General features: G+C 38.9%; 1 protein-coding gene across 2 annotated transcripts; it reads right to left on the minus strand.

Moving 5' to 3' along the window:
- Positions 1–151: 151 nt before the first annotated feature.
- On the minus strand, positions 152–27,944 carry LOC143440640 (NACHT, LRR and PYD domains-containing protein 4A-like). 2 transcript variants are annotated; one of them, XM_076927428.1, is made up of 9 exons: positions 27,668–27,944; positions 21,247–22,819; positions 18,596–18,754; positions 17,996–18,157; positions 15,083–15,250; positions 11,750–11,920; positions 9,224–9,394; positions 7,595–7,765; positions 152–332 (listed from the first exon to the last, which is right to left on the minus strand). In XM_076927428.1, exons 1-9 carry the CDS (start codon positions 27,942–27,944, stop codon positions 239–241), a joined length of 2,946 nt encoding a protein of 981 aa, XP_076783543.1. In that variant the 3' UTR covers positions 152–238. The 2 variants fall into 2 exon arrangements, with proteins under 2 accessions (XP_076783543.1, XP_076783544.1); XM_076927429.1 differs by lacking the exons at positions 9,224–9,394; positions 15,083–15,250 and having other exon boundaries at positions 18,596–18,761; positions 21,260–22,819.
- Positions 27,945–27,975: the final 31 nt, after the last annotated feature.

Genomic DNA, 27,975 nt, shown 5'->3' on the forward strand with positions numbered 1-27,975 from the left:
AATGTCTTTGAATAACCTGTTTGGATATGTAGTGCAAACCAAAAGCCACACCTCTCTTGCAAAACACATCAGAATGTGGTACAAAGAAATCATATCTTCTTAGACTGTTATTAATCTATAAGTTTTGTATACAATGGGACAAAATAATGATCCTGCTTTCTTTTTTGGAGGTGGTTTGAGATCAGAATACACCCATGGTTCTTGCATGAGAATGTCCATCATTGTTTTCTGCTTCTGCTTACACACCACTTAGGATTCTCAAGCAGGGATTTTTCTCTTCCTCAGCAACCAGAAATTCCTGGGTTTCAGGGTTAAAATCAGTAATTCGCAATCTAGAAAGATATAAAAAATTGACAGTTTTAAGTATTTTTTCTTGTTTTAAGATTTAAAGTTTTTATTATTTATGCGTATGTATGTGCCTGTGTGAGATTATATGCACCACATGTGTACTGATACCTGTGGAAATCAGAAACCAGCTACTGAGGCTAGGGTTATTGCAGTTGTGAGCTGCTATGTTGGGTGCCGGGAACTGAAGATGATTTTTCTGCTAGAGCAGCAACTGATCTTAAATGAAGAGCCTTCCTTCCAGATTTTACTCTTATGCTTATGCTTTCCACCATCTCATTTTCCCTCTGTAACTTTTTCCAAGGCCACATTCAGGAGACCCTGATGTTCCCTCTAAATAGGCTATAATATCCATGCTATGAGATGGTGTGTTGTTACATGTTTAATATCCAGATTCTTTCATGAAAACTGATTTGAGTACTGGAGCACTGGTCCTATAATTAAGAGCACGGGCTACTCTTGAAGAGGACCCAGGTTCAATTCCTTCATTGAAGCTTACAACTATCTGAAACTGCAGTTCCAGGGGATCTGATACCACCTTCTGACAGAATATACATGCAGACAAAATACACATATACATAATTATTTTTATAAAACGAGGAAAACAAATTTGTTGGTATGAGTGTGTGTGTACATGTTTTCCACCTTATCTTTGTGAGTCAGAGTCTGTCAGTGAACCTGGCATTCATGGACTGGCTGGCCAGTAAGCTTCAGGGAGCCTCCTGTCTTCTCCCTTCTCCCTGGTCCTAAGGTATATGATATATAAGACCGCAATCAACTTTTTTTATGTGGGTGAACTCAGGTCCTTATACTTCTGCTGTAAGTACTTTACTTGCCTAAACCTCTTCAGATTCTGCTTTGACCATCTCTGCACTATGAATTCAACACCTCAACTGTTTTCGATTTCAATTTGATATCTATACCCAGAATGGTGATAGGAAGCACTGAAACTCCAGCTAAGTCTTAGAGTTTTAGGTAGAAGACATTTGGAAAAAGCTTGATGATTTTTTTTTTCAAGTTCGAGAAGGTAATTCCTTCCATGACCTGTCTTGTCTTAGTGCTCTAACTATTCTCATACATGTGAATTCATTCACATACAGTCACAATCATACAAACACCACACACACACACACACACACACACACACACACACACACACACACACACAAACTCTTGTTCCTGTCTGTGTTTTTATTTTATATTAATTATCTATTATTGTAGTAAAACATCATGACCAAGAAAACTTTCAGAACGAGTGAACTATTTTCATAAAACATCTACAGTTCCTACAGGATTAGATTATATCACCATGGTGGCAGGTAAGAGTTTTTTCAGAAGAAGAAAGCTGAGACTCTTCTTGAACAATAAGCATGAAGCAGAGAAAGCTCATACATGGGTTTTGAGGTTTTGCAACCTCAAAGACTGTCCTAGGGACATGCTTTCTGAAGCAAGGTTACACCACCTACACCTACCTAAATAGCAATATTAACTGCAGACCAAAGTATTCAAACATCTTAGCCTGTAGAAGACATTTTATTCAAATCATGTTATGTATATTTTCATATGTCAAGTATTAACCATATGGATGAACCATGATCCTAAGGCATACATTAATATAGTATATGTATTTCTGAGACTTTCCATGATGGTGGAAAGGAGAACACCATAAAAACGTACTTAGTTTCATAAGATCTGCCACATTATTTGATCTGTATATTCTTAATTTATCATGTCAAATGTCAATGCTTACTTTCCAAATCAAATCAAAGGAGTGTATACCATCCTCCAGCATGCAGAGTGAACATGGCTGAATTGGAATCAACTGCAGAGCTAGAAGGCTCAGACAATGATAGTTAACTCACATCTCTTTCTTCCTTCCTTCCTTCCTTTCTTTCTTTCTTTCTTTCTTTCTTTCTTTCTTTCTTTCTTTCTTTTTTCTTTCTTTCTTAAAAAAAAACTCACTTCTTTCTAATTCATTATGCATTCACTCCAGCTTGGCACCCTCTAAACCTTCAGGGATCACCAATTCAGAAAGAAATCTTTCACTCACTAGACATTTTCATGGGGCAGGGGAATTTGCAAGAGAAAACCTTAAGGAAGTAAATCTCTGCCTTCTCAGGAGAGACAGCTAGAGTTATAAACTTTGTAAGCCAATATCTCATAGGTATGTAACCAATGGTCTACATGAAGACATGAAGAAGAGAGTAGCTTTGAAAAGATTTAGCATAAAAATTTAAGTTTATTCAAAACAATATGACTTTTTTAAAAAAATTTTTTAAAAATCTGCATCGTTTTTGAGTCTTAACTGTGTGTGTGTATGTGTGTGTGTGTGTGTGTGTGTGTGTGTGTGTGTGTGTGTGTGTGTAAAATGTCAAAAGGTTAATTACCCTGATAAGATTTCCCTTTCCTAGAAATAAGTGGCTCACTATGATCTAAAATGACCCTGGTCTTGGGGGTCTGAGGAGATAGCTTTTCTAGTCAAGTGTTTGCTACACAAGCATGAGGACCTAAGGCTAATTCCCAACACCCACAATAAAAAGCTGGAAACAGTGGCATATGACTGGTTCAAGAACTAATGATGAAGATTGACAGGTATCTAGCACGTGTTGTCTAACCAGACTTACGGAATTTGTTATTTTTAGGTTCCAGAGCGAGATCCCATCTCAAAAGTAGCTGAGGTGGACCATTATGAACATTAGAGGCTGTCAGGCTGTCATCTGGTCACAACACTGTTTTTTTTTTTTTTTTTGGTTTTTCGAGACAGGGTTTCTCTGTGTAGCCCTGGCTGTCCTGGAACTCACTCTGTAGACCAGGCTGGCCTCGAACTCAGAAATCCGCCTGCCTCTGCTTCCCAAGTGCTGGGATTAAAGGCGTGCGCCACCACCGCCCGGCTCACAGCACTGTTATACATAATACATACACACAAGTGCACCTGAACTCACGTACTTCCATTAAAATTACCTTAATCCCATATGAGTTTGAAGATGATAGTTGGAAAAATAAAACACAAAGATAAATGCTGAGTATTATAAAAATAATATTATAGTGTATATCACATTTATAAAATAACATATGCTTATATAAAATAGTCTGAATCACATATTCATATGACAAATGCATAATATAAGCCTTTGTCTACAAACAACCACCCTAGATCTCTTAGCCTCTCATAAATATTCTCAGATGAGTCATATTTATCTACATGTGGGCAAAAACCAAATCACATAACAAAAAATCATCTTATATTAAAAATATTGAAATGTTAAAATGTTATCTCATATCATCAGTGACTAATGTGATGGAAGAAAAAAGAAGGGAATGACTTAGCAGATCCAGTGACTCTTAAGTCAGGACTGTCTGCACAAACAAAATCATATTTACAAGCATTTTGATGAATTCTCATTATAATCCTACCAAATATCACTAACACTTAAGTACTCACCAGTCACAAAATAAGGAAGGTCTTTTTACTTAATCTAATACTCCTGGAATATGTCCCCTATTCTAAGTGAGCGAACATCATTGAATTTATTTTTTTTAATTTTAAAATTATTTTATGGTAAAATGGCCATTTTTACTATTTTAATCCTGCCAATACATGAGCATGAAAGATATTTTCATCTTCTGAGGTCTTCTTCAATTTCTTTCTTAAAAGATTGGAAGTTCTTGTTTTATAGATCTTTCATTTGCTTGGTGAGAGCCACACCAAGATATTTTATATTACTTGACAGTATAGTGAAGGGTGTTGTTTCCCTAATTCTTTCTCAGCCTGTATATCTTTTGCATAGAGGAAGACTACTGATTTGTTTGAGTTAATTTTATATCCAGTCACTTTGCTGAAGTTGTTTATCAGGTTTAGGAGTTCTCTGGTGGAATTTTGGGGATCACTTATGTATACTATCATATCATCTGCAAATAGGGATATCTTGACTTCCTCTCCAATTTGTATCCCTTTGAACTCCTTTTGTTGTCTAATTGCTCTATATTGAATAGATAGTGAGAGTGTGGGCAGCCTGTCTGGTCCTTGATTTTACTGAGACTGCTTCAAGTTTGTCTTAATTAGCTTGATGTTGGCTATTTGTTTGCTATATATTGCTTTCATTATGTTTATGTATGGACCTTGAATTCCTGATCTTTCTAAGACTATTACCATGAAGGGGTGTTGTATTTTGTCAAATGCTTTCTCAGCATCTAATGAGATGATCAGCAATCTACAGATTCAATGCAATGCCCATCAAAATTCCATCTTAATTCTTCACAGAGCTAGAAAGAACAATTCTCAAATTCATTTGCAATAACAAAAACCCCAGGATAGTGGACACTATAACAATAAGAGAACTTCTAGGGGAATCACCATCCCTGACCTGAAACTGTGCTACAGAGCAACAGTGATAAACACACACACACACACACACACACACACACACACACACACACACACGCGGTATTGGTACAGAAACAAGAAGGTAGATCAATGAAATAGAATTGAAGACCCAGAATTAAAACCACATACATATGGTCTCCTGATCTTGGACAAAGGATCCAAAAACATCCAGTGGAAAAAGGAAAGCATATTCAAGAAATCATGCTGGGTCAAGTGGCAGTTAGCATGTAGAAGAAAGCAAATTGATCAATTCTTACCTCATTGTACCAAGCTCAAGTGCAAGTAGATCAAGAACCACCACATAAAATCAGATACACTGAATCTAATAGAAGAGAAAGTGGGAAAGAGCCTCAAACACATCATCACAGGGGAACATTTCCTGAACAAAACACCAATGGCTCAGGATCTAAGATCAACTATAGATAAATGGGATCTCATAAAATTGAAAGATTCTGTAAGGCAAATAACACTGACAACAAGACAAAACAACAACCTACAGGTTGAGAAAAGATATTTACCAACCCTACATCCATTAGAAAGCTAATATCCAATATATGCAATGAACTCAAGAAGGTAGACTACAGAGAACCAAATAACCCAATTTAAAAATGGGGTACAGGGCTAAACAAAGAATTCTTAACTGAGGAATCTTGGATTGCCAAGAAGCACCTAAAGAAATGTTCAAGATATTTAGTCATCAGGGAAATGAAATCAAAATGATTCTGAGATTTCACCTCACACCAGTCAGAACACCTAAGATCAAAAATTCAGGTGACTGAAGATGCTGGCAAGGATGTGGAGAAAGAGGGACCATTCCTCCATTGCTGGTAAGATTACAAGCTGGTACAACCACTCTGGAAATCAGTCTGGCAGTTACTCAAAAAAATGGATATAGCATTACCTGAGGACGGAGCTATATCACTCCTGGGAATATACCCTGAAGATGCTCCAACATGTAATAAGGGCACATGCTCCACTATGTTCATAGCAGCCATATTTATAATAGCCAGAAGCTGGAAACAACCCAGATATCCCACAAGAGAGGAACTGATACAAAAAAATGTGGTACATTTACACAATGGAATACTTCTCAGCTATTAAAAACAATGAAGTCATGAAATTCTTAGGCAAATGGATGGAACTAGAGAGTATCATCCTGAGAAAGTAACCTAGTCACAAAAGAACACACATGGTATGTACTCACTGGTAAGTGGATTTTAGAAAAAAAGCTCAGAATACCCACAACACAACTCAGATCATAGGGAGCTCAAGAAGAAGGATGACTAAAGTGTGAATGCTTCAGTCCTACTTAAAACTGGGAAGAAAATAGTCACAGGGGATAAAAGGAGTGTGGGACATGGGAGGGAGAGGGAGCTGGAGGGAAAACAGTGACAGGATTGGGTGTAGGAGGAGACGGGAGAAGTACAGAGAGTCAGGAAATTGTACAGAGGTGTGTAGCTTTGGGGGATGGGAAACTGGAGTTAGCCAATAGAAAGTCCCAGATTCCAAGAAGCAAGAAGCTATCAGGACACATAGGGATGACATTAGCTGAAATACTCAACACAGGGGAGAGAGAACCTCAAGAGACCATATTCAGAAGTTAGGCATGACCCTCCAGTTGAAGGATGGGACCACACACCTATCTCCAAAATATTAACACATATTTGTTCCTGTCTAAAGGAAATGAAGGGACAAAGAGTGGAGCAAAGACTGAAGAAAATGCCATCCAGAGACTGCCCCATCTGCCTAGGGATCTATCCCATCTGCAGACATCACACCAAGACACTATTGGTAATGCTGAGAAGAGAATCTCTTGCTGACAGGAGCCTGGTATTGCTGTTCTCTGAGAGGCTCTGCCAGATCTTGACTAATAGAGATGTGGATGCTCACAGCCACCTATCAGTCTCAGCAAGGTGACCCCAATGGAGGAATTAGAGGAAGGAGTGAAGGAACTGAAGGGGTTTGCAGCCCCAAAGGAAGAGCAACAATATCAACCAACTAGAAACCCCAGAGCTCCCAAGGATTAAACCACCAACCAAAGAGTACACATGGAGGGACCCATGTCTCCAGCTGCTTATGTAACAAAGGATTGCCTTATTTGGCATCAGTGGGAGGGGAGGGCATTGGTCATGTGGACACTCAATGCCCCAATGTAGGGGAATGCTAGGGTGGTGAGGTAAGAATGGGTGAGTGGGTAGGGGAGCTTCCTCATAGAAGCAGGGGGTGGAGGAGGGAAGTAGGATGGGATAGTGGGTTTGTGGAGTGGAAATCAGGAAGGGAAATAACATTTGAAATGTAAATAAATAATACAAAATAAACAATAAAAAATAAAAAGAGACAGAAACAAAAAATATTTTATAGCATACTCTCACCAAACACCAATTAATTGCCCATAGTCTCTCAGTAACAGATGGGGTTTCATGAGAAGATATGTGTACTTGTGTAGCAATAGCAGGAGAACCATTGGTGTGACCAATGACCTTATTATTGACTTATTTGCATTTTGGGTGTGTTTGTGATCACCACATACCTGAGGTGACATCGGAGGTCAACCTCAGGTATTATTCTTGATTTTTGAGACAGGGTCTCTCAGCAATTTGAGTAGATTGGCTGCCCAGTGAACATTAAGGATACTCCTGTATTTACCTTTCCAATACTGAGATTATAATTGCAAACACCATGCCTGGCTTTTTCATGTAGTTTCCGAGGACCTAGCTGTGGTTCCTACATTCATATGGTAAGAACTCTATGGACTGAGCTCATATTTCTATCTTAAATGATCATTAGCTGTGCATTTCAGATCTCAGTTTATCCCTTTTGAGCCCAAAGGACTCATGCTACAAAGAAGATCAAAGGCTAGCTCACCCAAGTACAAATGTGGTACGCATTTGCTGTTTCAAAGCCTCACACAGGACAACCAATCCACTGTAGTCCAAGGCATTCTCCAGCAGGTTGAGACCCCACAGAGTTTTACAGTGGGTGAATGTAGAAGCAAGGTCCTCACAACAGGCATCAGTTAGCTCACAGGCTTCCAATCTGCAACAAAACAAAGAACACTTCTATGTCAAATTGGTAAGGCCTGTGGTTGAGAGGTAACTTAATCATTTAGTCTAAACTCACACCATAGCCTCTGAGGACAGGTTCTTAAAATCCCAGGGTCCATGACATCAAACTAACCCTTGGTTAGCAGATGTGACCACAATTGCCCATTCTCAGTATCCATGTCTGTGGTGAACTAATAGATCCACTAATCATGTGCTGTCCCAGCCCTTGAACCTAGGATGAAATTATACCTCACACTGGATAATACAGTGAAGCGATGGTTGGTGAGTTCTGAGCCTATATCTCAATCACCTTGATACCTTTTGATTTGAACCATTGAAATTCACTCTGTCTTTAACTGAACTACATACAATCAAAATCCATGGTTTGAAGTTCTAATTCCCAGTGTCCAACGGGACCGAATTTTGAGACTTTGAGACAGGGTCTTTACAGAGACAACTAAGATGACACTAGGGTGGGATCTAATCTTGCATATCTGTGAAGACACATGGAGAAATGAGCCACTTCTAACTCAATGGAAAAACAAAAGCCAGTAACATACTCCTTGTATTGGTCCTCTGAAGGAACCATCCTTGTTAGCAGTATAATCTCACTTCTAGCATCTACAATTGTGTTTATCAACACATCTCTGTTTTATGAGCCACTCAAACTTTTTGTCATGCCAGTGCATTTGCTATATCAGTTCACTCAAATAAGTCAGTGAGATGTAACCCAGGCACTCCTGTCATCTCCAGTGGCCATGCATCCATATATCCATCCAACTATCTATGTACCCATCCATATAACAGCTATCTGACTTATATATGCTTCCATCCACTAATACAACCATACATCTATGCCTGCAACTGTCAGTCTATCCATACCTATCCATACAACCATGCATCCAATCATCTATGCATTCATCCAACCAAATATGTATCCACTCATCCATATAATAAACATTTATCCCTTGCATGTAACCCTCAGCCATCCACCCATTTATGCATTCATTCACCCAAATTGGCATCCACCTGTATATCTATGCATCTGTTCATCTATCCATCTAGACATATATCCATGCACCATTCCCTTATCTAGCCAGCAAAAAAGAGTTATTGCTTTTAGGCTTGAACTTACAGAGTGGCTTATTTATACAAACACTGCTAACTGTTATGTTGCCTCTATAGAGTTATTTGTTTCCCTTTTATTGTTATTTTATTAGTGTGCCTACATGAATTCTCTGTATGAACTTATACAGAAGCAGGTCTCTTGAAACTGGAGTCAGAGACAGGTATTGAAAATTAAACCTGGGTACTCTGGAAGAGCAGCCAATGCTCTTAACTACTGAGTCATTTATCACTTCAACCCCATGTGGAGTTTTAATTTTCTACACATTAATTGCCCATGCTTTTGCACCCTCAAAGCTACAGCTATAACTTTGATGACACCTACCCAAGATACTCTAAGTAGCAGTTGGGATGTTTTATAGCATCACACAGCACCTTCACACCAGCGTCTTCTAGCTTATTGTTTGAAACATGTAGACTGGTCAGGTTCTGGTTGCACCTCAGAACTTCAGCCAGGTCCTGGCAGCCAGTAGTGGTGATGAGACAATATCTCAAACTTCAAAAGAAGAATCACAATGCAGTGGTTACTTCTGTATCTGAAGAGGAAGTGTTTCACAAGACTCTGATGCCTGAAACTTCAGACAGTGCTGAGCCTCTCAGATAACATAATCTTCTCAGTGTCCCATAGACAGTGTAAAGAGAGTATACCAAGCAAACTAAGATATTTTCAATGGCCTTCCAGATGAACTGCAAGACATTGTAATAAGAGTTAAAATAGGAGGCAGAAAAGGTAGCTCAGAAGTTAAGAGCACACTTCTGCAGAAGACCCAGGTTTGTTTGCCAGAACCCATTTGGTGCAGGTCCTAGAGATCTGATTTCATTTTGCAACCTCTCAGGTACATGCACACATGTGATGCACTCAGAAGCACACAGGCATGAAGTGAAGCAAAAGATACTTTAAATTTTTTTAAATGTTATGATTGATTATAGGAAACTCATAAGAAAATGGAGTTGGGCACTATGGATAACCCAAAACATGGAAAACAGCTTTCAAGATTCATATTTTATTCTATGGGAAGAAAGATGACATAGTGTCACAGCCTTTGAAACCACAAGAATAGATGTTGACTGGGATACTTGTTGAAACTGCACTTTTTTCTTATCTTTGATCCACTTTGTTATATGATGGACTTATTTCTGATGAGCCCATTCTGCTTCTGATTTCTGAAATTTCAGTGTGAATCTTACACGTCTACCATTTGTACATAGGTGCCTACAAAGGACAAGGGAGTTGTTTAGGATTCCAAAGCTGGAGTTATAGAAGGTACTGAATCTCTGGACTTCATTCAGTGCCAGGAACCAAACAGAGTTCATGCAATAGAGCAAGAGCTATGTATTGATAAGCCATCTTTCCAGCTCTCACACAACTATTTAATCTGTGAAAATATTTTGAGTATAGTTTTCTACTTCATATTCTTAACATGTTAATATTTTAGGGTTTTGGAAAGCACCATATGCTTTTTACTTTTTTTTCTTTTGAGGTAGGGTCTCATTTTAGCCCAGTTTGGCCAAACCAACCAACTAAAGTCCATTAAACAGTGTACGGTGACTACCCTAAAGTACAGATGATATACTAATGGTCACTAAATTGGATAAAACTTGATTTTCTTTCCCCCAACACATTTTAAAATAAAAATGCAGTATTTTTAGAGACCTGAAGTGCTTTATACTTTTAAACTACTTTTTCTTCATTCTTTATAGTGGTGGGAAAACACAGGTACTTTTAATGTTCTTAAAATATATCTTATATTATATCTTTAGTGGTTTTTAGATTCTAAAATAGCCAAAGTCATTTTGGGTGAAAAAATAAATTCCACGTTGTGTTTTCATTTTGTCCCTTATCCTCTTTCTAAAGAAGACAAAAATGTAACTCTGAGATTTTACAACAGATTAAGTAACAGTGTTTTACCAAGATTAACACATCTGGATTTCTCACCAAAAGTCATTTGATCATGGAATACTAATCTACTTGGCATGATCAAAACAACTACCACTAAATTATTCAAATACTTCTTGATTTTATAATTTGAAAACAAGGGGGCTGTCATTTTTCTTCTCATTACTGTCATACTGCTATTTATTTTTCCATGGTAGAATTTCCATGCACAACAACTAATTCACACACACATTTTTGGGTCCTCTCTTCCATGTCTTCCTCATTCTTTGGACAAGACATGTCTCCTACAGGCTCCTGTGTTTAAAAACTTAATCCTCAGATGGGGACATTGATTTGGTAAGTTGTGAGACCTATGAAATATTGGGGTCTAACAGTGAGTTGTGGGCCACTGATTGTGGGCTTAAAGGTTATATCCTAGACCCCGATTTGTGTTCCTTACTCACCTTCCTGATCTACAAAGATGTGAAGAATTTTTATACACACTCCTATTACCAGGAGGCCACTCTATCATGCTTTTTTTCTCCACTAGGAGAGATTAGACCATTCCATACCATGACTACAACAAATCTTGACTCCCTCATGTTGCTTCTGTCAGATATTTCAAAGTCACAGTGATTACAAAAAATTACTAAAGACACTTCTATCTAGAATTTGGGATCCAGTTTTTCATCTGATGATACCTAATCATCTTCTAGCACCGACTCCAAATATTTTAGTCATCCCTTAGATTTAAGCCATAATTCCCTTCTTTATCTTAGTCCTTTGTGTCTATATTCTGAGTGGCTGTCTACCACATACCAAAGCTATGCATGACACGGAGGTCAAGGCAAACATCTCTCCTCAGAAAAGAGTCTTTAGCAACCTGAGGTGAGTGACACTACCCTCGATATTCTCAAACATATACACTAAATATTCTCTAAGAGGGCCTCCAAGGCCAAGTTCAAAGACACCTACCTTAATGACTTCAGGACACTGTCTGGGAGAGTCAAAGCCCCACAGAGAACCTTCAGTCCTTCATCCTTGAGGGCATTGGAACTGATGTCTAGATGGCTCAGGGTTTTGTTCCACCTAAGAACTTCTGAAAGGCAGTCCCAACATTGTTCACTGAGGGAACAGTTGGCCAACCTGTAGGGGAGGAAAGGGTATATGAAGGGGGAAAATACAACATTTACACATAACACTAATTATCCAAGCAAGAGGAGAAATATCTGGTTTATCCAAACACATCTCTCTTCATATATTCTGACTCACATCAGATCTAGCATTAAAACTGAGTAAATTGATTGACAATGGTTATGTTTTGAAGACCTTACCTGATACTAACCTAAATCTTTTATATTAACAATGACTCCATTACTGGCTTTAATGATACTTTTTAAAGCTACATAATTATTATAATATGGCAATCACATCCATTTTGTCTTGTGTAATAAACAGTATCAAAAATATATCTTGAAAAATAATGTGTGTATATATACATGTATATACATGTATGTATATGTATATATATACATGTATATATATATATACACACATATGTCTGTGTGTGTGTGTGTGTGTGTGGTTTAGTTTCATGTTGCTATGATAAAATATGTTTACAAAAATCAATTTTGGGGAGACAGGCTCCAATTTAGCTCACTATTCCAGACTGTACTCTCTTATTATGTGAAGTCAAGGAGACAGAAACTTCAAACAGCTGGCCACATCACATCTAGAGTTAAGGATACAGAGAATACATACATGCATGATTAATTTTCACTCATGTATAATCCGGGGCCCCAAACCAGGGTAATTGTGCTGCCCACTGTGGGCTGGGTTTTCACAGATCAATTAGCATAGTGAAGACAATCCCTCACTGACATGCTCATGGGCCCTCCTGATTACACATTTGAGACTCACTTCTCAGGTGATTCTCCATTGTGCCAGGGTGACAGCTACCAACCATTACAATATAAAATATATAGGAGTACATGATATGAAAAATCACAATCATTGGCCCTATTCAAAACACCAAATCTCTCTCCTGAGTTCTAAAGTCTTTAATTTTCTTTCTTGTTAGTCTCCTCATTTATTCCATCCACAATTACAAGAGCAACACATTCAGTATGAAATGAGGTCAAGGAGTTAAAATGCATTGGTTCTGTGACTGTCCCAGTTGATAGCCCATTCTGCATGCCAAAATAAGTTATAGAAACAGGTCTGTATGTCTGCTATAGGGACTTGAATTTAGTCAAACAGCTTTTGAAATTTAGTACATTAATCCCTTGGAATCTATGGGTAGCAGGAGTGAGTATGGATGTGGGGTTAGGATCACTGTGGATACAAAAACTCTGGAGGTACTCAAGAGCTGTATGTACAGTGGTTCAGCATGTCCCCAACCTGTTGTTATTCTCCCATATACTAGTTCCAACCTCTGCCAGTCTTTTTATAATATACAATACAATTTAAATATCAACTAACTGTTTTCCCATGTTGACTAGGAAATAACAAGAAAAATAACCTACAAATGTTAAGTTCAGCCGGGCAGTAGTGGCACATGCCTTTAATCCCAGCACTTGGGAGGCAGAGGCAGTTGGATTTCTGAGTTCGAGGCCAGCCTGGTCTAGAGTGAGTTCCAGGACAGCCAGGGCTACACAGAGAAACCCTGTCTTGAAAAACCAAAAAAAAAAAAAAAAAACAAAAAAAAAAAAAAAAAAAAAGAAAGAAAGAAAGAAGGAAAGAAAGAAATAAAGAAAAAAAAATGTTACGTTCAGAATCAATACAAAATGTAAATGATGTGTGGATGTGTGTATAGGATGTATGTGTTACATACTACAGCATATAAATAAAGGTCAGAGAATAGCTTTGTGGAGTTGGTTTTCTCCTTCCATTCTTTTTTAGTTTTTTCTTTTATTTTATTAGGTATTAAATTTAGATTTCAGATTTTATCCCCTTACCCCACTTTCCCCCACCACCCAGAAACCTCCTATCCCATCCCCCTTCCTCATGCTTCTATGAGGCTGTGCCCCCACCTACCCCCATCCCTACTCCCCCCTCCCCACCCTCACATCCCCTCTCACTCTGTGTTCATCCTTCATGGGACCAAGAATTTCCTCTTCCACCTATGCCCAACAAGGCCATCCTCCCCTACATATACAGCTGGAGTCATGGATCCCTCCCTCCCCTTCCATTTTTACATGGTATTTTTTTTGAAGGTTGAACTTGAACTTGAAATCCTCCTGTCTCAGAATCCTGCATAGTTGGAACTACAGATATGTGCAACCCAACCTTGTCTATATCTGAGTAGTTGCATGTTTTAAAGATTTTAGTTTTGTGTATTTGTCTATGATATGTGTGGGTCTGTCCACTTTAGGGAGGGTGCCTGAGGAGCTTCTTAGATTCCTCAGACCTAGAGGAACCGTGGTTGTTAAGTTTCTTGACATGAGTGCTAGGAAACAAGTGGGTTCTTTGGAAGAGCAATGTGTATGTTCTTAATCACTGAGCCACCTCTCCAGCTGCATGTGCTTGTATATGTTTCTTAGGCTTTTGCTTTGAAACTTATGCTATGGGAGTATATTAATGAGAATATATTATAAATAGTTAAGTTGTCTGTGTGGTGTCACAGAATGTTGTGGTCCATGAACAGGACTCCTACAGATTATCTTGCTCCAATCAGCAGGTAAACACAGAAAACTATGACAATTCAAGGAAAGAAAGAATGCAAACCCACCAAAACACCCTTTGGTTGCATTCTAATCCCAAGGAAGGAGAGACTGGGTAACTGTACTAGCCCCTTATGAATGCAAACAATACCCTCACATCACACCAATCAAGATTCACAGACAGCTTTCCTCCACACAGACACCCCTTTTCCAACAGGAAATATTCTGTCCTTTTCTGTTTTAGAATAAATAGTCCAGTCTTCTGAGATTAAGCTCTAGTCTTTTTCCTACTTCTTATCTCTCGATGTTGCCTTGGAAATCTAGCAATGTGTATTCTACATGTGTGCTCCTGTGTGTGGAGGCTGAGGCGGATGCTGGTGTCTTCCTCAGCTGCTCTCTGCTTTGTTTTCAGACTGGGACTCACCAATAAAACTAATCCTTGAGTCCTTGGACCCACCTATCTTCATTTCTCAGCTCTAGGATTACAGACGTCATTTACTGCTGATATCAGCATACAAAGTACTCCTACCCACTGAGCCATTTCCCCAGACACACGATAGGGAGATTTTAGTAAACAGACTCCATGTTCAAACTATTTCCACATTTCTCCCCAGTGCACCCCACCCCCACCCCCAAAGCCACTTACACTAAGTGCTTCAGAATGCAGTCTGGGTGGCACAAAGCCTTGCACAGTGAGGATATCCCTTTGTCCAAGTTGTTGGATGACAAATTAAGATGCTTCAAGGTCTTACTGCTGATCAGGACAGAGGCAAACATCTTGCAGTCATCAGGTAAAAGATTACAGGCTGCTACCCTGCAGGAAAACAATAACATTATATGCTTCTCTGTCTTTATGACATTTAATTTTTCTATTCCCATGAAGGTGTGGGACTTCTCAGAACTTGACATTATTATTTATTTTTTAAAAATTACTTGTAATTTAAATAAGAGTATGTGTTCATGTATATATGTGTATGACGTGTGCCTTTTGTCTATAGAGGACAGCAGGTGGCTGCCATATCCTCGAGAACTAGAGTTATAGGTAGTTGTAAGTTGTATGAGTGGACAGTGTGAGTGCTGGGACAGAACTGAAACCTAGATTTACCACATGAAAACAAGTGCTCATAATCCTCTGAGCAATGTTTCCAGCCCAGTTTAAAATTTACATGTATTTATTGGTGTATGTCTTTGTGTGTGTGTGTGAGTGTGTATGTATGTGTGTGTGAAAGAAAGAGAGAGAATGAGAGAGAGAGAGAGAAATGTCCTTGAGTTACCAGATATAATATAAGCTATATTGATAAATTGTGATTTAAGCTGTTTAAGCTTGCTGAAATTCAATGCTGAGAATGAGGAGGGCTTTCCTGTCCCAGACTGATGCATATATATTGCAAATGTCCTCTAAGACTTTTTGTCTATATATGGGTCAGTCCCTCTTGATCTGTTATAAGAAGTGGGGTAAGTAGCCACACCCAAGAGTAAAAACTCTGTTCTGAGGATTGCTGGAAGGTAACCCAGTACCTACCAAAGTTACTATTGTTTATGCCACAACATAATAACAACATAATAATGACATAAATCATAAAAGAGAAAGCTGGAGGAAAGACATGAGTGGAAAGAAATTTCTACTCTGTCTAGACCTCTAAATGGGGAACTCCAGCAGGGTTGGCTCAAGGGCTCTCCAGTCATTTAGGATGGATTAGCCAAAGCACTTGTCTTGCTCATGTTATTGTAAATATTATCTATCTGCTACTGTTTCTTCTTTAACTTGGGGGCCCAAAAATGGATACCTTGCTCCTCCTCCCAGGACATGAGATTAGGATTTCCCTCTGATTGTTTCAGTGAGGTTTCTTAAGTCAATGTCTTCTGGATATTTGTAGGTATATGATGTCATCTTTAGTTTTTTCTCATTGGGCTATCCTAGTCTCCTCTGATGATGTATCAGATCCAAGGACAATTTGCTAGCTATCTGTAGCATCTTTCTGCTACTTGCTATTTATTTTAGTTAGTTGTTAATTTTTCTTGCTATATCACTCAGTAAACTCAACTATTCAAAACAGATGTATGTTTATCAGAGAACCATACAGATTAACAGTACCCAGGGTAGAAAAACAGGATAAAGGACACATATTATGAACTGTAGTCCTCCATATTCATTCCAACCCCCCTTTTCTATCTCTATTTGCAACCAGGAACCACTCTCCTTGCCTCTAGTACCACAGTCCCAACCATTTTAAACTTTATATGTGAACCACATGACACCCTTTTGAATCAAATTCGTACCACCAACAATATCTGAGATACATCTAGATACGATCAGTAGCCACAGGTTTTCAACCTAGCTTACTATTAGTCAGAATCACAACTTTCTGGTATGAACACCTGTCATGAATGGTTCAGGTTAGCACCCATCTTTCAGCAAATAGAATCATTCAGCCATAGACAGTACACATAGCAGTTAGAGTTCTGAGTTCTATCTAAGGTACATTGGGAGTCATGAATTGGATGCAAAGCAATGGTTTCCAAAGCGGATATACCCATCTAGAAATTAACTTTCACATTCCATAATCAGTTCAATTTAAGAAAAAATTCAATTAGACTTAGATATTTTTTGTTTCATGTGTGAGTGTTTTGCCTGTGTATGCATGTGTACCTCATGACTGCCTGGTGCTTGCACATGCAAGAAGGTATAAGGTTCTATGGATCTAGAGTTAGAGATGGTTGTGAATCATCATGTTGGGGGTGAATATTGAACTCTGGACCTCTGTAAGAGCAAAAATAGCTCATAATAACACAGTATTTTAAATTATTATCAGTTGAATTCATTTATTTATTTAAATTTTGTATGCATGCACTATTTCATATGCTATAGCATGCAAAAGACAACATGGAGAATATGGAACAAAAGAGGACAACTTGTGGAAGTTTGTTCTTTCCTTTCTGCATGTGGGTCCTGGGATAGAACTAGGGTTGTGGGGTTGGCAGTAAGTGCCTTAACCCACTGATCCATCTCATTGACCAGCCATAATCAGGCTTTAAAGTGAGGAAGTATACACATGAATAAAAGCAAAATAAGACAAGAGTACACAAATTAAAAACTGTAGTCCTGTGATGCTCTTGTCACCTTGACACAATCTAGAGTCACCTAGAAAGGGAGTCCCAATGATGGTTCTCTAGCTAAGGATGGCCTGTAGGCATGTTTATGGGCGATATCTTATTGAAGTTAACTGAGGTGGTAAGACTCGGCCACTGTGGGTGGCACCATTCCTCAGGAAACAGGATCCTGACCTGTATAGGAGTGAAGAAGGTTAGTTGAGCATTAGCATGTGTACAGTAATCCACTGCTCTTTGCTCTTGATAGTGCATATGATGTGACTGTATTGAGGTTCTGCTACCTTGACTTCTCATGGTGATGGTCCATAGGCTGAAATTCTGAATCCAGTAAACTTTTTTTGTTTTCTATCATTGATTAAGTCAGGGAATTTTTATCACAACAAGTGGATCGAAATTAATATGCCTCCTTTGAGGGGAGTCAGTGAGATAGTGGAACACAAAGACTTACACAAGTTTTTCTATGTTGCACTCTGCCTGGTTCAAGACATCACATAACAGTTTCACATCACTGTGGGAGAGGAATGTGAGGCTGAGGTTCAAGTACTGTAAATTGCAGTAATGAATCAATTCAAAGAAAAAGTACTTTTCACATAAGAACACATTATTTACCCTGCAAAAGAAAGAGTGGTATCCATCAGTTTCTGCCCAGCCTTAGTTGTTATCTGTGGCAAAATCCTATATCCCATAATGACCACATAACTCTAATTTTGTAACCCAGTGACACAGATCACTGGTTCTCGAACTGAGTGATTTTTCTCTTCGATGTGGAATTTTTGTGGAAACATGTGAAGGCAAGGTTTGCCATTACATAAGGAAGTTACTAGCATCTAAACAGCAGAGCCCCCCTCCTCCCTCTCTCTCATCATCCTATAATTCATGGAACAGCCCTAAATGAAGAATGGTCAGCAACAGACATTAGAAGTCAAAAGACAGTGAGATTCTACTTTAGACTGTACAAGCCTTCATTTATGCACTTAGCTAAGAGATGGTGGGAAGGCTAGTCTGTTATTTCTGATATATGACTAAATCAAATAGATTTCTAACTTACATAAGTACTTTAAGGTTGGAGTTGCAGTACTTCAAATTATTATACAAGATTGAAAAGGCTGGTTTATTGAGACTGGTGTCTTTCATTTGGAGTTCCTGGATGCCCTTACTGCTTAAGAACACAGAGCAAATATGATTCCAGCCGGTGAGAAGCTTTTCCCTGTAACAGAGGAGAAAGAATACATTCCACAGTTAGTAAGTTAATTCAAGGAGCTAGAGACATGGCTCAGTGGCTAAGAGCATTTGGCTTTTCTCCCAGAAGACCTGAGCTCAGGTTTCAGCACCAATATGGTACCTCACAACTATCCATAACTCCAATTACAGGGTTACCTGACACAATCTTCTGTCCACCATGGGCATTGCATGGACACCATGAACATGCACACATGTAGGCAAAGATATTCATAAAATAAACATAAATAGATGATAATACTTACCAGCACTTTCAGATTCTACTCATTTACAAAAAGTTAAGTCAAGCCATTCACAGCACATAAATGGAGCAAACTGACTCCTATGCTGAGTTAGCATAGCCATCTAAGGCTACTTCCTGTTTGCAATTCTTAGACATACGACAAGGTCTCTGGGATTCTGGCTGTTACAGCTTGAGGTGGAGATGCAGTTAATATCTACTGGGAAAATGTCAGAGGATTCTAAGAATACTACACATTGGGGACCAGATTTGTCTGGGACTTTCACCTACCTTCCCCATTTCTACAACAGGATAAGATAACCCAGATTGCTTAGCAGTGTCAAAGTTGAGAAAACCTGCTTTATAGACAACCTTGGTAGTTTTAGAATGAAAAAAAAAATGAGGAAAATTGCCTTAGCCACTGAGTCAAAACTTACAGCAAGAAACTTCTGGCTCAGTCTTCAGATGCCATTACTTACTCAGTTTATACTCTTGAATATTATTGGTGACTTCTCTGTCTACCTTCCTTACTTCTAACAGAATAATCAAATTTGCCTTGTAATATTTTTGTGTGTGGAAATGTGTGTGTGTGTATGTGTGTGTGTGTGTGTGTGTGTGTGTGTGCGTGTGTGTGTGTGTGAGCAAGTGCCCGTGCACAATATTACATGTATGATTTCTTGCAGAAATCAGAATCAGTTTTCCTTTGTGGTCTAATCAATTGGATTTAGGTCATCAGATTTGAGGGAATGTACCTTTTATCTGCTGAGTCATTTTGCCAGCTTACCTAATAGGTTTTCAAGTAGGAAATGAGTTCCAAGGATAAATTCTAGGGCTTCTAAGGAATCAAGCTAACTTATTTTATTGTTGCAGAAAGAGCAGAAATTCTAGGCCAGTCTTGATTACAGAATGAATAGAAGGGTAAAACCGTGTCTCGAAAACATGAGCTAGGACTGCCATTTCTGGTAACATGCTAGTCTAGTATATATAATGCCCCAGATTCTATTCTCAGGATGGAAAAAACAGAGTCAAGAGATCAGAAATTATACACATGTATTTTTTGTTGTTGAATTTGGTTATTTGAGGTTTGGGTTTTTAGTGCTTTGTTTGTTTGTTTGTTTGTTTGTATGCTTGCTTGCTTATTTTTGACACAATCTCACACTTTAGACCAGACTGACCTAGAACTCACATTGTATGTAGCCCAAGCTACTTTAAAATGCTGAGAGAAGCTCTTGCCTCAGTTTCCTGAGTGCTGGGGTTACAAGTATGAGATCCTCATACCTGGATAAATGTAATGAATATATTGTTTTCCTTACATACACTGTCTTATATATTCTAGGTCTGGCATAGTGTCTGGGTTACAGGCATGTACCCGTATACTCAGTTTTATAGGAGTCTGGGAAACAAATCCAGGACCTGTACATTATACCAGGAGATACTCTGAGTACTGAGCTACTTCCTGGTCCCCTGCATATATGAACTGATATATCACTGTGAACCCATAAATATGCACAACTAATAATTAACAAAAATCTCCAGGCCTGGTTGCAAATTCCTTTAATTTCAGTACTCTGGAGACTTGCAATGGATATCTGAGTTCCAGGCTTGCCACAGCTACATAGTGAGACCTTGTCTCAAAAACAAATAACAAAATAAATATTAATAAGATCAAATAACATTATCATTAAAAGAGTCCATCTGGGTCTCAAAATGGAGCATGTTGGACTGGAGACAGTTCAGTATTTGATTTAAGAGTGCTTACCTTTCTTTAGATAATAATTTGGATCCCAATACCCACATCTGGCATTAACTATAGCTCCAGGGGAATCTCATGACTTCTTCTGGCTACTGAGACCACCTCCACACATGTGCATACTAACATGAAACCACATATATATAAACTCAAAATGAATCTTACAAAATAGAAGCTGTTATCAAAATGGGTGAAAAAAATATATATATACATACATACATATATATATACATATATATAGTATGTATATACACATATGTATCACACACATATATACACATGCATATATATATGTATATATATTACATATACATATATGCACACACAACCTTCTGAGTTTGTTTTTGTGGCTTGTATGTGGTTTCTAGGCTTACCACTCTCTACTGAACAACCAGTAAAGGTGTGTTTTGAATCTGTCTATATAAATCATAAATACACCAGGAAAGATTCTAAAGATGAGACTTAAATGAAAGATAATGAAGGGACTCACATATAGCTGTGTTCTTGTTCTTCCTTTAGAATATTTTGGGTTGAAAGGGATAGTTTCTTCAGGGTAGAACAGTGTTTTAAGCAGTAGGCGGCAGCAACAACATCAGAATAATTCTTAGCCACAAAGTGAATCTGTTCCACACAGTTCATTGCTTGTACCAAGAAGGCTTCATCTTCCATCTCAAACAGACAGTAAAACAACTTCATGCCATCTATCTCTTCTTGAAGCTCTGCATTGCCACTGATGGTTTCCAGGCACTGACACAACTGATGCTTTACTTCCTGGGACAACTGGTGGCCAAAAAACGCCTCCAGCTTTTTTTGTTCCGATTCATGTAAAAGGCCAAAGATGAAACAGCCCAAAAAATTCCACTGTACTTTGACTTTTTTTAGAAACGTAAACATGAGTGTCTCTATACTTTTAACATCTCGGGTAGGGTGGTCCACGTGGCTCTTTAGCAGATAAAAGATGGCAGCACAGACCTCCTGAATAGATGGATGGAGGAACAGGTAAGAATTTTCACATTCCCTGATATTTACAAGCATTCCAATGTCCAAAAGTGTGGGAATGTCAGAGTTTATGATCCCATTTCTCCTGAGAGCCTCCTCGCCAAACACAAATGTGTCAGTCCACATGCCCTCAGCAGCTAGAGAACATAAACCATGAAGCTGGTCTTGGCTTTTCTTACTTGGATATTGGGCACTTTTGGGAATGAACAAATTGAAGATGTGAGTAGTATACAAGGAGGTAGTACATCGGCAGATGGAGACTGGATCTTGTCCCTTCTCTATCTGTTCTTTTAAACAATTAGCCACCATCCAGCAGAGCACAGGGACTTGACATTTAGTGAACAGCTGCTCGTTTTCTCTCACCAGACTGAAGACTTCCCGGGCCATGTTCCTATCTTGGAATAATCTGTGGAAACACATCTTCATATTGCTCTCCTTAAGTCCCGTTACTATCTTCACATGTGTGTACTCAATCCTGTTCACCATTATTTCAAGAGTCTCTGGGGTAGTGGAAATGAGGAAAGAAGACTCAGGGAGCATCTTCCTACTGAGCAAACTGCTCAGCAGGACATTCACTGGCTGCTTCTCCATGCAGTTATCACACAGCTCAGATTCTCCTTTGAACAAATCACATTCCATCCCTTCTAAGCTGTCAATGATAAATAAGAGTTTTTCTGGTTCCGATAGTATCTCCTCTATGGGAGCTGAGGGGCCAGGCCATTCTCTGGAGATCAGTTCAGCCAGGCTAGCTGTCTTCAACTGCTTCACTACTTGACAGCAGAAATAGAAGAGGTAGGAGAATTTGTGAGGAAACACAAGGCCTTCTATCCAGGCTAGCATTAACCTTTTCAATATCAGTGTCTTGCCAGTTCCAGCAACACCGCTCAGGAACACCACAGGTGGCTTCAATTCAGTTCCCTTTGATTGAAAAAGGTTCTCAAAACAATAATAGTCATTCTCAGTAATTTCCTCCTTTAAAAAATCCTGAATACTAATATTGAATACTCTGGAACTGTCATGAGTCAGCTTTGTCTTCAGATGAGCTCGATATAACTTTGGGTGGCCTAAGTCAGTGAACACAAGGGAAATAAATCCACAACATATCAAAGTTAAGCATTCCCCCATATCTGACATTAACACTTTAATTATCAGAATGGATCATTTAAAATTAATTTTTTGTGTTATTGGGTTCCTGTAGAGGTCAAAAGAGTTAAATTCCACCCCCAGCCCAAGCTGAATTTACCACTGTCCATGAGTAGTCCCACATGGGTGCTGGGAGCTAAACTCAGGTCCTCTGCAAGAGTGAAACATGCCCCTAGCCACTGAGTCATGTTTTTAGCCCCCTTATGATGTATATGTTTTTATGAGTGTGTAATCTGTTGGCCCAGAACAATGCTCATTACAGTGAGATGTTCACTAGCCCTGGATCACAGTTGTATTTCTGTGTGTGTCAGGAAAGTTATACTGTTAAACTGTCACGTGCTCTTTCAAAAGCTGTCACTTGAATTTGGGTTGTTCCTCTTCCCCATTTTAGATCCAACCATGTCTAAGTGTAGTGTTTTCTTGGGTTGTTGTCTAGGAATGAACTGATCCCTAACTCTGCAACAGGAAGGGAAGAGAATAAAAGAATCAACCATAAAAATACTATGCCCTTGAGGACCACTAAAATATGAATCATTTCAAGCAAATTTTATGACTGTTTTTCCCATGATATAAAAGTGCAGCCAGTGGAAAAAGAAGGCTGAAGTAGAACCAAGGGAACACAGCTCAATTGGGAGCTACAACTGGCTCCAATTTTCCCATCAGGTTTCTCTTGGATGCTGTGAAAGTATAACTTGATGATGTTATGAGAAACTGGTTTGCTGATGTAACCCTCATAACATTATATGCTTTTTCAATTGGGAATATTGCTTCAGAGGATACTCTCTGATCCTCTTGAGAACTCCAGTTGGCTGCCTTAAAGAGGCTTTCCCAGTCAATTTCTATTGGATGGTTTGAGGGCCCAGTTTGATGATGTTTTGAGATCTATCAGTCTGTCAGTCTGTCTGTCTATCTATCCATCCATCCACATATCTATCTACCTACCTACCTACTTTTATCTCTATTATTTCTTATCTATTATTTACTTTGACTTGCAATGTACTTAATAAATGTAATCATTCAAGACCAAAATCATAGCTTTCCTAGATAATACTCTGGACCATATGCAACCCTGCACTATGTGAACCTGCACTGCTTGGGTGGTAGAAACACTAACCAGGTGTGGCAGAATGCATGGCTCTGTAAACTCAAATATTAGTGTCTCTTAACCCCTCTTATATACACAGATAAACACACCTAAGAGAGTGTAAAAACACATGGTTGCCATGACAGCACAAAACTGAAAAATAGTATTACTATCAACAGAAGATTGACTACATAATGAAAACAGGTACTATCACATTGATATTAAATGTATAGAATAATGGTGCTAGAGAGATGCATTAGCAGTTAAGGACACTGGCTATTCTGAAAGAGGTCTTGAGAACAGTTTGCATCGCATACATCAGATGGCTCACTACAGCCTACTACCCAGATTGAGAGGGCCTGGCCTCTGTGAGGCACTGCACTCACAGACATAATCCCACACATGTGCATGCACATGTGATATTTTTGAAAAGGTGCCTTAAACATATTTTAACATTCACAACCTCCCACATATGTGGCAAGGAAGCAAAAACTGTACAGCTTAAGGGCCAGAGGGAACTAGTAGTGGGAAAGAGAGAAGAGAGAGTCACAGTGGGAAAATACTGTGAGCAAACCACAAAGATACACACACACACACACAGACACACACACACACACAAGTTTATACTGAAACACCTTGTATGCCAAGTATAAAAATTTTTAAAAGGCACCTAAAAAATAAAAGGCAGGTTGGGCAATCAGTAGAAACTAAAGAAAAGGAAGGCAAACTGTTTACACAAAAGATCTTAATGTAAGAATCAACAGAAATGTGCAGGTAAGATGCTTCAGGGATATTCGCCTTCAAACCTGAGTACTTAAGTTTACTCTATGAAACCCAAGTGGCAGAAGCAGAATTAACTCTCTAAAGTTGTTCTCTGATTTCCACTTGTGAACTATGGAATACAAATGAGTAAGTGTTTACATACAAATAATACATGTAAGAAAAGTCAAAAGAAGCCAACAAGTGCATATATTATTGATTAGAAATAGGTGAACAGAGAACGAAGGGCTCAAGGACTGTTAGAAACAAAAGCTATTCTAAGGCACAGGGGAAAGATCAAAAGAAATATACACAAGACATTGTATGATGATCTAACAGGTGGGGCTCAATGGTTAAAAGCACCCAGAAGACTCGAGTTTAGTTATAAGCATCCACATAACAGTATCCACATTCTGTAGGTCTATATCTGATATACCCTCTGGCTTTCAAGAAATAAATAGTCCATAAATAGTGCATGCAGGCACTCTCAGATACACATAATATAGTTTCTAACTGTTCACATGCATTTTAATCATAAGTTAAAGACTCTTATATGCAGCTGTATTTTAAGAAGAACATGGGAAAAAACAGCAGTGAGACAAATTTAAAAAAAAAAGAACATGCATGATATGTACTCACTTATAAGTGGATATTATACATAAAGTACAGGAAAACCACAGTACAATCCACAAACCTAAAGAAGCCAAATAACAAGAATAGCAGAATATTTCTTAGAAAAAAAGAGATAACATAGATATGAGAATTGAAAGGAGAGAGGGAACTGTAGGACAGAAGGGGAGAGGATGTGTGTGGGAATATCAGGTATAGGGAGAACAGGGGAGAAAGAATGTAATCAATGTGGGGGCAACTTGAAGATGTGTCAGAGACCTGGGATGGGGAGAGACCCCAGAATGTCTTTGAGGGTGACTATAGCTGAGACTCCTAGCAGTTGAAAATAATGAATTTTGAAGTGGCCACTTCCTGGCATCAGGCAGGACTCGCAGTGGAGTGATACGGACAGCAACCCATCCACAAAACTGTCAACCCAAAATTGTGCACTGCCTACCAACAAGATGTTCAGAGAAAACAATAAAACAGAAACCTAGGCAATCACCAAGAAATGACTGCCCCAAATTGAGACCCATCCATCGGCAAGAACTAAACTCTGACACTATTAATGATACTCCATTATGTTTGCAGACAGGAGCCTAGCTTAACGGTCCTCTGAGATGTTCCACCTACCAGCCAGTGGGAAAAGATGCAGAGACCCACAGCCTAACATTAAACTGAGCTTGGGGAGTCTTGTGGAAGTGTTGGGGGAAGAATTAAGAGACCCGAAGAGAACAGGGCCTCTACAGGAAGACCAAAAGAGTCAACTAATCTGGGCCCTTGGGGGCTCCCAAAGACTGAACCACCAAACAAAGAGCAAGCATGGGCTGGACCTAGCTCCCCCTGCCCACAGTGTGTATGTAGCAGTCATGCAGCTTGACAACTGGAATAGCTGTTGTCCCTTAATTTGTTGCCTGCTTGTGGATCCCCTAACTGGGCTGCCCTGTCTGGTCTCAGTAGCAGATGAAGTGCCTAGACAAACAGTGACTTAATGTACAAGCACGGGGTGGGGGGGGTGGGGGATACCCAGGGGTATCCTTCTTCTCAGAGGAAAAGGGAAGGGAGATGGGTAGAGTATATGCGTGGTGGGTTATTGGGGAGTGGGGGACTGATCTTGAGGAGAAAATTGAATTTTTTAAAAAGTGGGAAAAAGAACAACACAAAGACAACATTTAAACAAATAAGGGCTGGAGTAAAGAATATTTTATAGCCATAGATTTAAGATTATCAGTGAATCCCAAGCAGAATGAGCTTAGAAAAAAAACATACATCTAGGGTTATCATAGTAAGACACTAGAACATAAAAGACAAAGAAATTAATTCAACCTTAAAGCATTGATGATATCTTATACCAGGATGAATATAAGTATGACTTGTAAGGTCATAGCATTTATGAAACATTGCTTTTCTGCTATAAGCTTTTGCTTGCTAAAGATCAAAACAATCACAACCACAACAAAGACTGAAAAATCTTGTTCCACACTATATTAAATAGATGTTTCAAATGCATATATGATATGTATGTGGGAGGGAGAAGGAAGTATAATACATATGCATGTAGAGACCAGAGGTTGATATTGGGTATCTCCTTCAACTGTTAACCACTTAAGAAAAAAAATTTATTTTTAATTTGGGTGAATGGATGCTTTTGTCTTCATGCATGTATGTGCACCAGATGTGTGCAATGCCCTCAGAGGATAGACGGCATTGAATCCCCTGAAAGTGAAGTGACAGATTGCTGTGACCCACCAGGTAGGTTCTGGAAACAGAGCCAAGGTCCTCTGTAAGAGCAGGTGTTCCTAACCACTGAGTCATCTCTTCAGGCCCTCCATCTCATTTTTTGATACAACTTTTTAGCTGGCTTAGAAACTACCAAGCTGACTGGTCAACATGCTACCATGCCTTACTTGTATGTGTTTGCTGAGATCTAAAGTCAGTTTTTCATGTTACACAGCAAGCATCTTACAGACTCAGCCACCTTCCTAGACCCCACAAATATGATCTATTACAGCTGTTTTCTGTTGCTGCTAACCTAAATCCATAGTGCTACCATTTCACTATAGAGTTAAGGCTCCAGTTTACATTCAAGGGAACATTACTCATGTCCTGTGTAGAAGTTTAAGCAACTAGTTTAGCGCATAATACATTGATACATTTGACCTCACAGACTAGATCTAATGTGTCTATATGAAGCTACCTTCTTCCTCAAGGAGATTATCCTACTCCACCTGCTGGCCCTATGATAGTTGGGCATGAAAAGGTTATCAAAACTAAGACATGATTCTCACTTGCTGTAAAGAAGCTTTCACCAACTCACCATCAATCTCTCTTTTGGCTCTCTCTATGAGATCCTCCCTATTGATCTTCTGGAAAAATCTGAAGGTTATATCCCAGGCTTGCTTCTCTTCATAATGTTTCAACAGTAAGTTGGCAAGGTCTTGCCGAGATGCCTTCTTCACTTCTGTCCAAGAAACTTGTTTCAGCCCCAGCTGCAAAATCTCCTGTTTGAGGAACTCCTTAAACTTTACAAATTCCTTCTTCTTTAGTTCTTCCAAGTACCACATAAGGCCAAAATCAGTAAAGAAAGACGCCATTGTGTCTTAAGGAAGACTCGTCTTTAGAGAG

Source organism: Arvicanthis niloticus, chromosome 30 (assembly GCF_011762505.2).
Source record: "Arvicanthis niloticus isolate mArvNil1 chromosome 30, mArvNil1.pat.X, whole genome shotgun sequence".
Taxonomy (NCBI): domain Eukaryota; kingdom Metazoa; phylum Chordata; class Mammalia; order Rodentia; family Muridae; genus Arvicanthis; species Arvicanthis niloticus.